Source organism: Camelina sativa, chromosome 15, assembly GCF_000633955.1.
Source record: "Camelina sativa cultivar DH55 chromosome 15, Cs, whole genome shotgun sequence".
Taxonomy (NCBI): domain Eukaryota; kingdom Viridiplantae; phylum Streptophyta; class Magnoliopsida; order Brassicales; family Brassicaceae; genus Camelina; species Camelina sativa.
In genome coordinates this window covers 29,370,612-29,387,427 of record NC_025699.1, presented here as the reverse complement: position 1 = coordinate 29,387,427, position 16,816 = coordinate 29,370,612, and the positions used below count along the sequence as shown (strand labels likewise).

Sequence of the window (16,816 nt, the reverse complement as noted above, 5' to 3'; positions counted from 1 at the left end):
CTGTTTCCTTTTTTTTCTTTTTTTTTCCTTTTTTTATATAAAGTGAACGAAAATATAAATTGAGATATTTTTTTTAAAAAAAATAAAATAAATAGAAAGAAGTACTATAGCTTGATAAAACGACAAAACACAGTTTTTTTTTTTTTTTAAACTGAATTGAAATGTAACAAATAAAATTTTGAAGAAGCATAGATGGCTGAAAACGGGAAAATAAGATGTTTTTTTTTTCTTTTTTTTTTAAATAATTTAAAGAAGCACTATGGCTTGATTAAGTGATTCATAAAAAGTTTGAATAATGAAAACGTTTTTTTAAAAAAAAAAAAACAAAGCAAAAAGAAAAGCACTTGGCTTAGATTAGATTCAGAGATCTATGATGAGAGATCTGGAATAAAGAGAAGCTCGAAAACTTAGATTCAAAGGTTCATGATGAACTTGAATGTGGAAGCACTATGGCTTGATTCTGAGGTCTGTGATGATAGACTTGAATAAAAAGAAGCTTGATAGCTTAGATTCAGAGGTTCATGATGAACTTGAATTGAGGAAGCACTTGGCTTAACAGAAAATAAAAAGAATTAACGATCAAACTTGATCAGGAGCAAACCTGCTCTGATACCATGTAAGATATTGATGAGAGAAGAACACCTTAGTGTTTAGGAAATAGTATATTGACTCTCATGAGAATGATTGTACATAGAGATACACATTTATATAGGGAATGAATTAATATAATTATCTAACTAATAGAATCACATAAGATATACACAAATCTCTATAATATATTTATAATATCTTCTTTGAGAAGATCCTTCTATAGTTACTAGGGTTTTAGGTTTTGGATGTTATGGATTTTAGGGTTTTAGGTTATGGATGTAATATTTATACTGAGGCACAAAACAAAATAATTATAATACTCTGCAAACTTCTAATACGTAAAGATCTTAAAAGACCTTTACTAATCAATCATATCTATCAATCTGCCTTAATCACAAATATATATATATATATATATATATATATATATATATTAGATGAAGACCCGCTCGATGTGCGGGCTTAAAGTTTTATAAATTAAATTAAATTTAACAAAAATATATTAAAATTTGTTGTATGTTATTTATAAATTTTATTTTTGTTATGATAAACTGATTTATATCTATTTACAAATCTTTTATGTATGTTACTATTAAAATTGTATTTTTTACACCAAAATATACTCTATGTTACAAATATATTCTTTATCACCAGCTAGAAAATGTCTATATGAACACATTCCAACTATTTTACTTTCACTTCTGCATAATTTTTTAATTACTTAAATTGTTGGCTCAAAAAAATTTTTGAATAAAAAATATATTATATAATATATTAATCAATGATGTATCATCACAATAATGTATGACCACCATGGAGAAAATCTCGGCTCCGCACTCATCCCTTATAGAGAGAACCTTGCGTCCAACCTCCTCTACAATGGAGATAACCTTGCGTCCAACCTCCTCCACCTTCCTCCATTGGGGAGATAACCTTGCGTCCAACCTCCTCCACCTTCCTTCCTTGGGAGATAACCTTGTGTCCGGCCTTCTCCACCATAAAGAGAACCTTGGCTCTGCCTCCTTCCTTCCTTGGGAGATAACCTTGTGTCCAGCCTTCTCCACCATAAAGAGAACCTCGGCTCTGCCTTCCTCCTGTGTGGAGAGAAAATGTTTTGCTATCTCAAAATGGATTGCTCCGACAACCAATAAAAGTAAAAATCTTTTTCTAACGTCACAAAATCTTTTGATAGTAACAAATATTAAATTTCCCAATGTATTCGTGGAAGTGTTTTTGACACATCATGATGTAGCTTGTCTCTGTAACGCCTCAATCGCCACCTTGCTTAGTGAGCCCATGTCCACTCTCAATCCATGGGTCCACCTTCCTAAGTGGGCCCTACATCTATTCCCGACCCGTGGACCCACCCATATTTGATGGCCGGTTTGTTATGTCTGGGAGGCTTTAAAAACTTGTTTACTGACCCTACAAATCAACAAATGATATTTTCCTGTATTTTGTGCTTACTTGCACAGTTCCGACAATCACTTCTAGAAAGGTCACCCATCATAAAGTGTTCTCAGGACCCTTGACCAAAAAAATAAGTGCATTTTGGTGACATACGGCCAAATCAATTCTTTTAAACCTTTCCGCAAACCAGGGTGTCAGAGTCTTTGAGCTCCTATGGATCTATCAACAATGATTTATGTTTTTCCAATCTATTTATCTATGTTTGTTGTATGCTTGTGTTTGATTAGCCTATTTTATCTATCAATTAGGTTTATACTCGTTATCTACCTTTGGGATTGAATGAGTAATTGTAACAATTATGTTTGGCAAAACAAAAAAAAGTTTATGACCAACCAATCAAAATTGTGAAATTAGAAGAAAATTAATTTGGCATAATTAAAGAAACAATAGAAAATTATAAGCATGGTAATATATGAATCCCAAATAATTCAAAGATGAAAATATAAATTAAATAAAAAAATCTAAAAATACTACAATAAATTTTAAAATACTGTATTAGGAAAGGAAGACGCATATATTGATATTTTTTTGGATCAACATATTAATCTACCTATTTCCAAATGAAAAAGAAGAAAGTAGGAGAAAATTTTGGTTTTAAAAAATAAGAAAAATTTACCTTCCCATTAAAAACATTTTTCCGATTAAACAAAGTTAAAAACAGTGTTTTGAATAAATTATTTAAATATAAGACGATCTATGTTTATATAGAAGTGAGTATTTACAAAATTTAGAATTAATTAAAAACTGTATATTTTTCTTAATTCCTTTTTCTATATTTTTTTGTAGAATTAATAACTTAATATTCAAAATAAGTAAATAATATTATAAATTTGAAATTTATGAAATATATATATATATATATAAAAAATCTCCTTATAATATTTTTAAAAAACTTTGTACTTTTTAATAAATTCTGTAATTTTTGATAATTATCTTCTTACATTATTAATATTTTTTAAAACAAAATATTTTATTTTTGTTGTAATCAATTCCTTCCTATTAAATATTGACTTTAACACATGTCAAAATCTCAGATTGATAACTTGACACATGTCAAAATCTTGTTAATGACTAATATATATATAAACTTATAATTCTTTTAAAAAACTTAGTATTTTTTTTATAAATTCTGTAATTTTTGATAATTATCTTTTTACATTACTAATATTTTTAAAATAAAATATTTTATTTTTGCTGTAATCAATTTCTTTCTATTAAATATTGACTTTTACACATGTCAAAATCTGAGATTGATAACTTGACACATGTCAAAATCTTGTTAATGACTAACTTTCAAAACTCAACTTTATATAATAAGATATATATATATCTACCACTAATTAAAATAAAAACCTACAAATTTGATATCACATATATCAATTTAAAATCTAATATAAAATCCAAATTCAAACATCTCCTAAAGTTGATTAATTAAAAATTGTATAATATAAAAGTTTTATAATAAAAAAAAATCTTTTACAAATCCTTTATATTTTAATAGGAATCATTTTGTTGAAAATGCTGACGTCGCCAGAGCGATTTGGAGATTTGATTGCAGTTAACCATCCTCAAGATAAACATATTTACAAAAACAAGTCTTTCGATTTATAAAATGTGCCACTAAACTATATACGGTGATGATTCTTTCTATTAGTTTTAGTAAATAAAAAACTTAATCATCTATTAAAACCAGAAAATATTTATTTATTTAATTATTGTATTTATAACATATTTAATTATTAAAAGTTAATTACATTTCACAAAGAATTAAAAACTTATTCATCTATTTAGTTTTTTGAAATGCAAAACCTATTTTCCAATTTTAAAATTTTTATGACTATTTATGTATATTTAAAAATTAATTATCACAATAATCTTAAAAATAAACAATTTTAAATTTCTTAACCAATTTAAATTTCTGAAAAACAAAAATCTATCTCCTATTTTAAAATTCCAATAATTCTTCAAATATTTGAAATTTTTTATCAAAAAATAAATACCAAAATAATCATAATGATTAGATATTGAATTCTTTCGTTCAAAAAAATAATAAGATATTGACTTTTTATAATTTAATAATATATGATGATACACTACAAGAAAACAAGATATTTGCAAGGGAAGGTTTCATAGCAATTACCTTGCAAATAGCCTGTGGTAATGGATTTGCGAGAAAAGACAACCACTCGCAATTCGCTTCTCGCAAATTACAAATCTTGCAAATCCTTTGCAAAATTTGCGAAGAAAATCTTTCGTAACATATCTCTCGCAAAATATATCTAGTAAATATCTTGCAAGAATTGCTATGGATTTGCGACATTTTCAAGAATAATTATATATTTTTTTCACAAAAATAAATTATATTCCTTCTATGGATTTACGAGGCACCGTAAATAATTTTTTTAAAAATTATAATTAAAACTCTTTAAGAAACTACATTATTCTATTTAAAATTTAATAGTGTTACCAAAATAAAATAATTACAAAATAACGAAAACAATGATTTTTCTTTATTGCATAAATAATGATTTGTTTTATTAAAAAAATAATGAAAAAGACAGATTTGTATATACATATATATAAAAACCTTACTCTTCAAAAGACATTGTGGTTTCTCTTACATCAATAACCTTGATGGCAAGGATGCCATGATCCTAATTTCCAAAAGTACTGGTTTGGAGGGTTGTAATATGCTTTGGGGATCTGGTTCATTTCCATGTATCCTTTCACCAAAGAGCAGTCCTTTACCAACACCAAAACAATTGAAAAGATTTTCTACATCACCTTAATGATAAAATGTGAATATATATTGGTATTTATGTTAATTTATTATATTATAGTAATTAGGTTTATTCAAATTCTATATAAATGTATCCACCTTGTCACAAACTCACATCAACATCTAATATGGAAGCATAGCTTGTATGCTCTCAAGTTTTAATTTGATCTAATGATCAAACTCCTCTTCCCATTTTTTTTGTCTAAAAACAAAGTATTGGTAAAGATATAAGAAAATCTAAAAAGTAACAGACAACAAACTATTGTAAATGATAGATGTGAACAAAATAAATGATATGAAGCCAAAAATATGAATATAGAGCAAGAATGACTAACATTCTTCAAACAGAATAAACAATTTTTGTACAGATATTTGTGAAATTTTTATTTCATTTTTTTGAGTTCATGTGACCACAATTTCTGATTTTCGTTTATTTGTTGAAATTTGCTAAATCTCAGATTTGTTAGATTACTTTGTGAACCACACAAGATTCAAGAAGATCAATCCTTTCATCAGCTCCTTAGGAAAAAATTCGAAGAGTTGGATGGAAGGAAGCAATGATATGTTGTTATTGTTTATGAATTTGTATTGTCACTTGGATTTAAAGAAAAAAAAAAACATTTGTGGCCCAATTTTTTTCTAGTTTTTAAAATTAAAATTATATAAATATTTAGTACTAAAATTACTTTGATATTACTTTTATATTATAACAAGCTTATGAAAATAATAAACTTTTTTAGATATAAGATTTATTATATATACATATATATATATATATATTATTACATTGTATTGTCACTTGGATTAAAAATCTTAATTCATCAATTGATGTTAGTTTTTGTTTGACTCTATCCGACTGATAATCTGTGGTTTCTTTTGAGTGAAACAGGGAGAAAGGTGAAAGAATCTCTTCCATGTATTTATGTTAATTGATTCTATTAGAGAAATTAAATTTATTCAAATTCTAAATAAAGAATCTCTTGTTCACCTATTAATGCGATACTGTGCCGTAAATTATCGCCGAAGTTGTCAAAATTCTACAACAAACTAGTTTTGAGCTGCGCATGAGGAAAGCTCGGTGAGAAAATACAGTGCTTGATCACACACACACACGAGAAAGTCTTTCATCGCAACTTTGCAAATCAACAAAATAAATGCAATAAGAAGGCAACCTATCTTTTCTACCAACCTCCAAGAAAGCAATTAACAAGATTGGAGAAAACAAACATAACATGCGAAAATGCTCGTATTGAGTTTAGAAAGATTGTAATAACGGTTAAACTCGAGCATAAACGTAGACGAAGAAAGCCCCCAAGCTAAAATTATATATCAAGTCAATTATAAAATATATAAAGTCAACAAGGCATATCAAGTCAGCCAAAAGATCATCATATAACTTAATGGCTCACAAACCCATATGTACAACAAACTGCTTCAACCTCAGTCACAATCTGTTTCTCCAAGCATGTCCTGTTCCTGAATTAGCAAAGCAAAACATACTTCAAATCAATAACAATCATTGAGTATTAAAATCTCTTCTTTATGATGAGGATGATATAAGATACAATCTTGTTACCTGCCCCCTCAGCGCTGGAAAAAAAAGTATCGATCAACTCACTCTTTCCCATCTTCAGGTTTGAAAAAGTAAATCGGATCTGGATAATGTGCTAACTTGACTTCTAACATCTCATTCCCTGGGATTTTCAAATCCATGGTCGTAGATTCTACCTCTTGTGTAGATGATGATGACTCATCTAAAAACATTTTCATATACATAAACACAAACATATCACCAACATACCAATACACAAAATCTCTTCCCTATGTAAATCCCTTTTAACAACCTAAATTACGAATTCCATATACCAATTTCAATTTCAATTTCAAATTCAGGGGAAAATGAAATTGAAGCTACGAAGATGATACCTGGAGGAGGGATGAAGAAAGAGGAAGAAGGCCAACCAAAAGGAGACGAAAGAGAAAGAGTCTCTTCCTCCGTCAACGGATTAGTGACCTTATCGACCAAATTCGCAATCTTCTTGGCGGTGATCTGATGAGGAGGTACCCAAAAGGAGGAGCCAGGTGCGAAAGGGAGCCAATCCGGGGTCGAGTTATGGACGATGATCCTTCTAACGAACTCGTTTAGCTTCTTGAGAATTGCGGCTTCGGCTTCGGTTTTGGTATCGATGTCGACCTCGATGAGGTGTGGTATCGATGAAAAGCGGCGGCTGAAACAGACGGAGTTTGGTGGTGTCGGTGTTTTAATCGCGGCCGGGTTGTTGAAATTACGGAGGAGGAAGAATCTTCCGGTTGGGATTAGGGTTTTTGAGAGCAATCGAGACATTTTTTTTTTTGAGAGAGAGGGGAAAATGGAAGTTTTTTTTTTCTTTTAATATTATTTATAAACGATGACAGAGGTCAAAGGCGGTTTCACGTCTGTGAAACTGAAACGGGTACCAAAATGGGATCCGAATCCGTGAGATCCGATCCAATTATAGTAAACACAATTTATTGCTAAGAAAAAAGAAATAATTACAAGGGTGAAAAAAAAAAGTAAAGAAGAATGAATGAATATACGAATTGAATATTATATAGTTATTTTTAAACAGTAAAATTTCCAACAAAGATATATAATCATATGAATAAACTTAAGTAACCAAATGCTCCATATAGAAATGAAAAGTTAACTAACATATATTTAATCATTCTGAAGTACATAACAAATTAAAATGAAAGATACACTAGACTAAAGTATATTCAGCTTTTGTAGCCCTCAAATTAAAATTTAATCATAATATATGTCCTAAAGTTATCCCAACGGGAGTTTTTAAGAGGGGTTGTTGTTGAAAAGAAGCAAAAAATTAAATCAGAAAAATAAAAGAAATAGAAGAGAGCCTCTTATTTAGTATACTCGTTTATAGAATAAGAGACCATACGTGTCACGTATTCCTTGGCCAAAACAGATTAACGGAAGAAATTTTTTTTTTTAATGTTCGATCGATTTTTTCTTCCTCTTCCTCTCCCTCTCTCTGTCTCTCTCTCTCTCGATCCAAGTCGCGAAGATGTTGGGGTCGGAGGATATTTTTGATGATCGATTGATTTTTTCCTTTCTCTTCCTCTCCCTCTCTCTCTCTCTCTCGATTGAACTCGGAGGAGATTAAATTCGGGGATTGCCCTTCTCGGCTTTTTGATTCCGGTGAGTTTTTCGATTTCTAATCTCCTCATTCGAATCTTTTCTTTGTTTTTGGTGTAAATTGTTTGGAAACATTGGATTGTCATGCATATGATTCTCTGTTTTTATTGGTGTTTGTGTGATCAAGTTTTGAATTTTCGAATTGGGTTTGGTGATGGTGGCTTGAAGGTGTTTCATGTTTGTTCTTTTCGCAATTGGCTAAATCCCAAACTGAGAACTCTCAATTTCAGAGATGCAATAGATAGGCTAAAACATTATAATCCTTGATAAGCTTGTTGATAGGATTCTGAATCTGTTTCCATTTGAAGTTAAGAAGCATTTTGATTGAACTTAGCAGGATTCTGAATCTGTTGTTTTGATATCACTCTTATCTAGTTTGGTCTGAGTTTACTTGTAAACTGGATTTTGTAGTTTGATCTCTTGTTTTGTTCAATTTCATTTGAGAAGCATTGTGTAGCCTCCATTGTCTTTGCCCGAAGAGCCTTATCAGTTTGAGAACATGGCTCGTAAATATTTGTTTGAGAACATGGCTCGTAAATTTTGATCACCAAAGCTATTGTTAAATCTAGTTTAATTACAAAATTTCTTGCTAAATCTAGTTTTTGTTGAAATTCGTTGTGTTATGTGTAGTTAAGATAACAGACAGGAGATGTGAAGAAAGCTATTGTTCAGAAAACTGGATTGGAATCTAGTGAAGTCAAGATCTTGTTCAGGGGAGTTGAGAGAGACGATCCTGAGCAATTGCAAGCTGCTGGTGTTAAGGATGCCTCTAAGCTTGTCCTCGTTGAGGATCAGAACAAGAGAGTGGAACAACAACAACAACAACAAGTTGAACAACCTCCTGTGGTAACTGAAGAGACGAAGAAGGCGATTGCATGTATTTTCCTTACATCTTGTTCCATATTGTCTATTTCACCATTGTACTAACTCTGGTCTTTGTCTGGTTTTGGTTTTGGGAAAATGCAGATCGAAGAACTTGCTAAGATGATACCAAGAGAGAAGCTTTCTGAAGACATCTTCACATCCTGCTGCAATATTAGCTTTGAGATGTCCACACATTCTCCAAGTAGAAATTTGTTTGAGTCTTTGATGGTTATTGTTTGGTTTGAAAGCAAACAAAACTGTAAATTGCATCTTTTCTCTTATTTTTTTTTGACATCTTGTAAATGTCAAACAACAAGCTAATTGATGACATGTTGTCTAATTGCTAATTGTTAATATGTTTTTATGTTTTCTATGTTTAAAAATTTATAAAATGCAATAATTTCCCTTTCTTTTAAAATCTGAAATGTTTAAACATTTATACTAATCAAAACTTTTAGTCAAATGCAATAAAAATTTATACTAATCAAAATTTATAAACATATATCTCAAATGCAATAATTTCATTTCAAAAAAAAAAAAATTAAGAGACTCATACTAAGAACCCACCATTGGGGGGTAAACTTTTAATTAACAATCACAAAGTTCTTAATCTACTCAAGCTACAAAATATATCAATAAACAATCTTAAGAGGCCCAAAGATATTTCCCCCCATTGGGGTTACTCTAAAGCACACATGTTCTACTTACTGTAAGCAAGGGCCGATTATGGTTAGATGAAACTCAGAGTTGTGTGAATGGAAGATGAGAGTGAAAATTCTTGATTTGGGTTGTCCCCAAGCTTTTGTAAGATGCGTAGGCATAACCACCGTCCCTTGGTCGACCAAGGACATGAAAGCCATGCCTAAGCACACTGGACAGTGGACACAAAACACATGCATGCAACCTCCGAGTTCATGAATGTTTATACTTTATAGACATATATAGCTTCATTATCAAACTGAGCTTCAAAGACTTTGCATAGAACTTTTTAAAAGATCTCAAAGTACGTGACGTTTTTTACTCTTGATTTCCAACTAGCTCAATTCCAAGAAAACATTCCCCCGATATTATCTTGTTTCCATTTCTAAAATCTAAAATTGTTTTCAATTATTATTAATGTTGGAGCAAACCATTTTTTTTTTCTTTTTTCTTTTAAAACGAGAATCTAATAAAGACGAGTGGATTGGGCTTGAAATGGGCACGATTGATCAGATCTGGTGGCTCTAAAGAATAGTCTTCTTGGTAGATGCAATTTGCAGGATTCGCTGACCCAATAATATTTGCTGACATAATTTCCAAATGTAATATATGGAACTATCTTTAACAAAAAAAAAAAAATATATATATATGGAACTATGATTATGTAGTCATGTGTGTGTGTACGTAAATGCACGTGAATATGGGAGATTGTGAGTCCACATGTCATAAAGTGTTGTTTATATTATGCACGTGAATTTGGAGTTTATAGTTGTACCTTGTTAAGTCATATCATAATGCTATGACAGAGATATGGATATAGTTAAACGACTAAAATCCCCACCATAACTAAGTGGGGTTTGATCAAGAGGCCAATCCTAAATCTTCTTGAAAAGAAGGTTGAACTAATTCTTATTTTGATTCTCCACTTGCAAAAAAATAGTTCTATAAAGGAGATTTAATAACCGGCTTTTTGGTCACCATATGCGCTAAAATGCCCACCACGAAGGCAAGCATTCCAAAGCTAAAATCTTAAACTCAGTTTGAATTTGTGTCAAAGAAAAAGAAAAAAATATGTACGAATGAAATGACTTCAAAAATACCATTTCCATCTAATTTGCTTAGATCATTCAGGATTTAGTTTATTTTTAGAAGGGACTACTCTTTTTTTTTGGTTTCTTCGAACAAAAGAAGCATTTGGTATTTGTTCCCCACACCTTCAAACAATCATACACATGGTTGTTATGATGAGATGATACGTACACATAGAGAAGCTATATATATAATAAATACTATAAACCCACAATCAAGGAAAGAAATCACCTCAAGAAAATACTATAAAATTTGTCATCAATACGTGATATTTTTTGTGGATCATTTACTCAAACGATCGACAAGCATACCCTACAATTTTACAGATCCAATGAAATAGTTTGTATTTCAGTTTTTAAAGACCCTAGTTATATAAAAAAAGACCCATCATTTGTTATAGTATAAAATATCTCTCATTACAAGAATGATAAAAGAGAGATTGCGGCATCGCTATCATACCAGAACGGTTTGTCTCATGCATGGTGTGGCTACGTCGACAATAAATTAAAGAAGTAAACTTCTTTGAACCAAACAAAAATAAGTAATTACAATAAAAAAATGAATATACGAATTTGCTTTGTTGGTGTTAGAGGGAAACCTATTTATTAATATTTAGCAAAGAAAAATGACTGGACACATGATGTGTTTGGACTAGACGACATTTTTGTGGGAACAATACTCACATGTGCGCTTTCAGATGTTAACTTTAAACTGCCATATAAATCCAATTCGTAATTTAGATTGATCTTTTTATATGTATACAATATACATTCAGTATAATCGCTTTCCTTATCGATGTATCTGATCATATTAAATGTCTCAATCAAAGCAAGAAGAACAATTGCACAATGCACTTTATTGGGTTTGGCTTACAACATGCTTAATGATCCTTCTTTCTCTTAATTCACGTCACTCTTTGTAACCCATTCGAGAAATAATATTCCTGTCACACTAGTATTAGTGACAGTCACAAAATATTGAGTATTTGTGACAGTCACAAAATATTGATTTGTAAATCTCTTGGAAAATTTTGTATCCAACTGCATCAATTGTAGTCTACAAATATATATATGTTAAAAAATTGCGTGTATAATGTTGTACAAAGTAACTTAGAATCGTGTACTATTTTATTTTTTTGGGCATACTCAAGTGATAAGTATAGGAATGTCACGGGCGAGAGGTATCGAGTTTTGGGGTCTATATGTACATAAGGATTTCTTATGAGCATTGTTGGCAAAGTCATCTACTTGACCATTACTCAACTTTCTGGTATTTAATTTGTTGGGCTAAATTGGCTCAATACACATATTAGCTCAAGCTATTTTTAAATAGCTTCATTATATCAACGGTATGACAGTTTAAGGAACTTTTTTTCTTTAGCTTATATTCTCGAGTTAAAGGTCCTTTGGATGCAGATTGGGGACCTTGGTCCTTACACTAGAAGATCAATACCGAATATTGAATGTCCTTTGGTCCTTCTTATGTTTTATGGAAGTCCATATAGCAAGCTGAATGCATAAGTATGGCTTATGCAATTTGTGAAACCGTGAGGTTACGCAGTTTACTACTTGATCTTCACATCATTCAGTTCACCAACTATATAATATTGTGACAATATGGCGGTAGTTCAAATTGCTAATAATCTATAGTCTATCATGAAAGACCAAACATATTGAAATGAATCGTATGTCATACAATACGAAAAGTCTTGAAGAAGGGACTTTGATGCTTCATAATGTTCTAACAGATTGTCATGTTGCAGATATCTTAACTAAATCGGTTTATCCTGGACCATTTCCGAACTTTACTATTCGAGACTGGAGTTTCTTACATTATATCTTGAGGGAGGCTATCAGTGTCTACACCCTACGTTGCAAGGTAGATAAAGATTATTGGAGACGTCTAAGTTAGTTGGGGATGACAGTTACTTTCTTTTACTACTCTCCTAAATTCAGCAGTGTAGGTCAGTGTAAAGGTTCATTTGAAGTGGAATAGAACTTTTTTTTTTTTTTGATAAAGAAGTTAATAAGAAATATTCAGTCAAGTAAACAACAATCTCTCTAAAATTAGGTACTCTAAAAACTTATATTTTTTAAGTTTGTGTATAAGAAGAATACATTATTACTTGTATTTTTTAAGGAAGATGATTATGTTCAAGAGAAATACCTTAAACTAGCACCATTCTAAGTTTTTCTTCCAAATTTAGCACATATGCTCAATTTTTCCAAAACTAGCATTTGTGAATATTAAATATTTAGGTAAAACAATAAAATTTATCATTAAAAAAAATCAAACTCACGATCTCTTTTAGCTTTCTCCCGTGAAGCTTGTTCCAATATGATATCTCCATTTCCAATCTCAGATCTTTCAATTAAGTGATTAATTCATCGATTGAAACTTCAATCAAGTGATTTCATCAGAGATTCATGGATTCCATTACCAATCGAATTCAGATTCGTAGCTCCGTTTTTGTTTTATGTCCAGGTCAAATCGAATGAGATTTTGTAGTCTCGGTTTATAACTGCGGCGGGGGAGGAACATAGAGCATTCTAGATCGATAGTTCCTGACAACGTTGAAGACAGAGGTGACGCGTTTGAGTCACAGTTCATCGGATCAAGTGAAGGATGGGTGTTTATCGGTTCTGGATTTGAATCAATGGAGATGAGATGCAATAGCAAATGAAGCGTTGTTGGATTGTTTTAAGAACATAGAGAGAGAAGTAATGGAGTTTTGAGATCCTAATTTCTCAGGTCTTTTATTTCAGGTATGTATGTTCCATTGAAACAGAAGCAATTCTTAGTTCTAGTTAGTTCTAGGAACTGTGAAGCATACCAATGTAAACCTGATCATTTTTTCTTTCCTCTTTAAAACTTTTTTTTGTCTGTTTAGTTAGCTACTGTTTTTATTTGGTTGTGCAGGAGGAGAAACTAGAAGATTTAGCTATTGAAACTTCAACTATGAGTCTCAAGTTAACGGGTAGAAAGATAAGGAAGCAACCGGTTAACTAAGATGGAGTTAACGACTATGACATGTAGCTAGAGTCGTAATGTAGAATTGGACAATCTTGTATGTTTAGTATAGTTTACTTCTCAACAAAACTTGTTTTGTTTCTCAAAAATGATGATGTTAGTATTATAATTTTTCAGAGTTTCTCAAAAATAATGATGTTAGTAATGTAAGCTAATGCTTATATTCTTCAGATTTTGACAATTTTCAGAGACATACAAATTGCAAACCCAATGTTAGCCACATAGATGTTGTTTCGTATATTTAGGAATACCTTCATGAACTTCAAGAACGCCTTCCTAAACATTTTGAAATCCTTTACAAACTCAGAGATATATGTATTTAAATCTCTTTATTTATCTTTTACCCCAATGTATCACAAACTACTCCATTAGAATGAGTAATATGTGATATATTACTCTATTAGTAAGGGGCAATGTATCACAAATATCTTCTTCTTTTTTTCTCAATGAAAGCCTTCCTGAAATTCGATAATTCCTTCCTAAATATCTAGGAATCCATCCTAATTTTCAAGAAATCTTTCCTGAATTTGAATTAATGTTTCCACAATCTCTTATAAGCGGTTATGAAGCCAAAAAAATCACTATTGTTATGTGGTTATCTATCATTTCTTATGTTCATCTTGAAATCCAAGCGTTTTTATGAAGGTCATCCTGGAATTCAAGAAATCTTTCATGAAGTTTTTATGAAGGTCATCCTGAAATTCAAGAAATCTTTCATGAAGTTCGTGAAATCCTTCCTGAATTAAAGAGAACCTGTAGCAAACTCAGTCAATATTACCTCAACAACTACTAACTTGTATAATAGAAACCTTTGACATTCTTATAGTGCAGAAACATCAGACAAGTACCAAAACAATATAAAAATGTTTTACATCCATCATAGATGTCTAATAACAAATATAAATGATAGGTGAATCAGACTCTTTCATTGATTTCACCATGGCTATAAAATCTTCCAAGTCTTCGGTATGCAAGCATGTTTTACGAGACTTCTCCAAAATGTTGATGTTAAGATTAAGAATATATGGTGCTGCATTTTGGGCGTGATGTTGGATGTAGTAAAACCCCATCTTGGCTAAGCTTTCATTTATCTCCGCAAAACCATCAATAGTAGATAACTCTTGCATTCTGTAAAGAAAATAGATAAAATTTCCAAATATTTTAGTGTGTCTTAAGTAGCAAAGCAAAACTAGCACACATGGTTATCTTAGAACAATTAGAACATAATATGCAAACAAACACTTGATATACAACGAAATCAAGCTATTGAGTTTACTTATTTTTGTTATGTCTAGATAATTTATCAAAGTAGTATATGTTTGGAAGCTTAGAAGGAATTTATTATAAATTAAGATTCACAGACAATCCAAGAGAAGCAAGGTTAACTAACAAAGGAGAATCTTAAATAGACTAATCGAGAACTAACTAATCAAATCATAGTCTATATCTATACTTATGAAGGTCGTCCTGAAGTTCAGATAAGCTTTCCTGAATTTCATATATATCTTTAACTCGTTAAATCCAATGAACATAGAAAAGGTGGAAGAGAAGCTTACCGATTTGGAAGTTGAGAGACCCAAATCACAAATCATCCAATATACTGAAAGTCTGAAACTTTCTGAAAATTAGAAAAAAAAAGTTAATCACAACAGAGGTTTCAATTGGACAAAGCAATCAGACCTTAGCAATCACAAATCGCCACGAACTGTTTCGACTTGATTATGCTGGAGAAAAAGTAGGAGATTCTATAGCTTACCATGACTTTATATGAACTTCCCCCTGAAATTAACCAAAATCTAGTACTCGTTAGTTCCAATAAACATCAAAAAAGTAAAAGAAAAGCGTATAAGAAAATTAAACATGGCGTAGGCTTACTAGTTTCAATCGGACAAAGCAATCAGACCTAAGAATTGAATCTAGATCCAATAATGGAGAATCGAGATTCATATCCATAATCCAAAATCAAGCATGACTTGTGTTTAAAATCTGAGATTGAAGAAGTGTTGCAACGAGATAGAAGAAGCCGGGAAAGAAAGGGAAACTTTTTAGTTTTGTGTATAAAGAAGACGACGATTGCTGCGTTTTTCATATATTTCTCTGTTTTATTATTTTTAATAATAAATCTCCAAAATATTAAATTGTGCTAATTTATTAAGAAGTGTGTGCTAAGTTTGGAACAAAAACTAAAAATGGTGCTATTTTTGTCAATTGCCCTATGTTCAAATAACATTGTGAAAGTTATTAAACAAAAAAGAGATTATGACAATATTATTATCTTTTAGCTGCATGTAATAACGCGTTTGAGTAAAGTAGAAATTTCTTATTTAGTAAAATTGAAGAGAGTCTAATTAGACCTTTTTGGACCACATGTAATTGTTTTAATATGAAAAAACCAATAAACCAAAATTGATCCAAATGTGGTACTAATTAAATTTCTCCGGTTCCATTTGCTACTTTTTATTTATAAAGTTCCATTTACTACTTTTTAAATAAATTAAAAAATGTTGTATATATAGTTATATACTACCTATTAACTAAAAAAATATTTCGTATGTAATATTCACATACAGTAGTATCTAGGAGTCCCGACTTTTTTTGTGCAACATATATATAACTCGTAAAAATTTCCATTCCATGGTAAAGAAAGTTTGCTTTACAATCAATTAACAAAACTTATTAGGCCGAATAAAAATATCATATGGATTCATATTTGTTCCTCTGAAGTGAAGTAAGTTACTTTGAACTTTGCGTGTCTTCTACAATTGTTTTTATTACGCCATATGGACTTTTGTTACATTTTATCTTTTATCATTCTTTTAAAATATCACTTTGTACTTTTCATCTTTCGGGTAATATAGAATTTCAGCTTATATGACATGGTCATGGTTACAGGATTATATCTTGGTGATATTTTTATAGACTGGAACATCTTTCTTTTGGTTTAACAAAAAAAATGCCTTTTTGACATTTATCATACATATATACTAAGAATTTGTTATGTTAGAAGTTTTAAGAAAGTTAAAAACATAAAAATATACTTCTATTCAGTATATCACTATTTAAGATAAATTAAGTTCAGAATTTATAAGTTTTGAATCAGG

General features: G+C 30.6%; 1 protein-coding gene and 2 long non-coding RNA genes across 4 annotated transcripts; 1 reads left to right on the top strand and 2 right to left on the bottom strand.

Moving 5' to 3' along the window:
• Positions 6,090–7,220, bottom strand: LOC104747859. 2 transcript variants are annotated; one of them, XM_019236567.1, is made up of 3 exons: positions 6,767–7,220; positions 6,417–6,594; positions 6,090–6,310 (listed from the first exon to the last, which is right to left on the bottom strand). In XM_019236567.1, exons 1-2 carry the CDS (start codon positions 7,182–7,184, stop codon positions 6,455–6,457), a joined length of 558 nt encoding a protein of 185 aa, XP_019092112.1. In that variant the 5' UTR covers positions 7,185–7,220; the 3' UTR covers positions 6,090–6,310; positions 6,417–6,454. The 2 variants fall into 2 exon arrangements, with proteins under 2 accessions (XP_019092112.1, XP_010467870.1); XM_010469568.2 differs by having other exon boundaries at positions 6,136–6,316.
• On the top strand, positions 7,798–9,307 carry LOC104747858. Its single transcript, XR_761261.2, has 3 exons — positions 7,798–8,036; positions 8,664–8,910; positions 9,000–9,307. It is a non-coding gene; the product is annotated as an uncharacterized LOC104747858 (long non-coding RNA).
• LOC109129281 lies at positions 15,278–15,745 on the bottom strand. The gene is made up of 3 exons (XR_002035500.1): positions 15,591–15,745; positions 15,472–15,494; positions 15,278–15,333 (listed from the first exon to the last, which is right to left on the bottom strand). It is a non-coding gene; the product is annotated as an uncharacterized LOC109129281 (long non-coding RNA).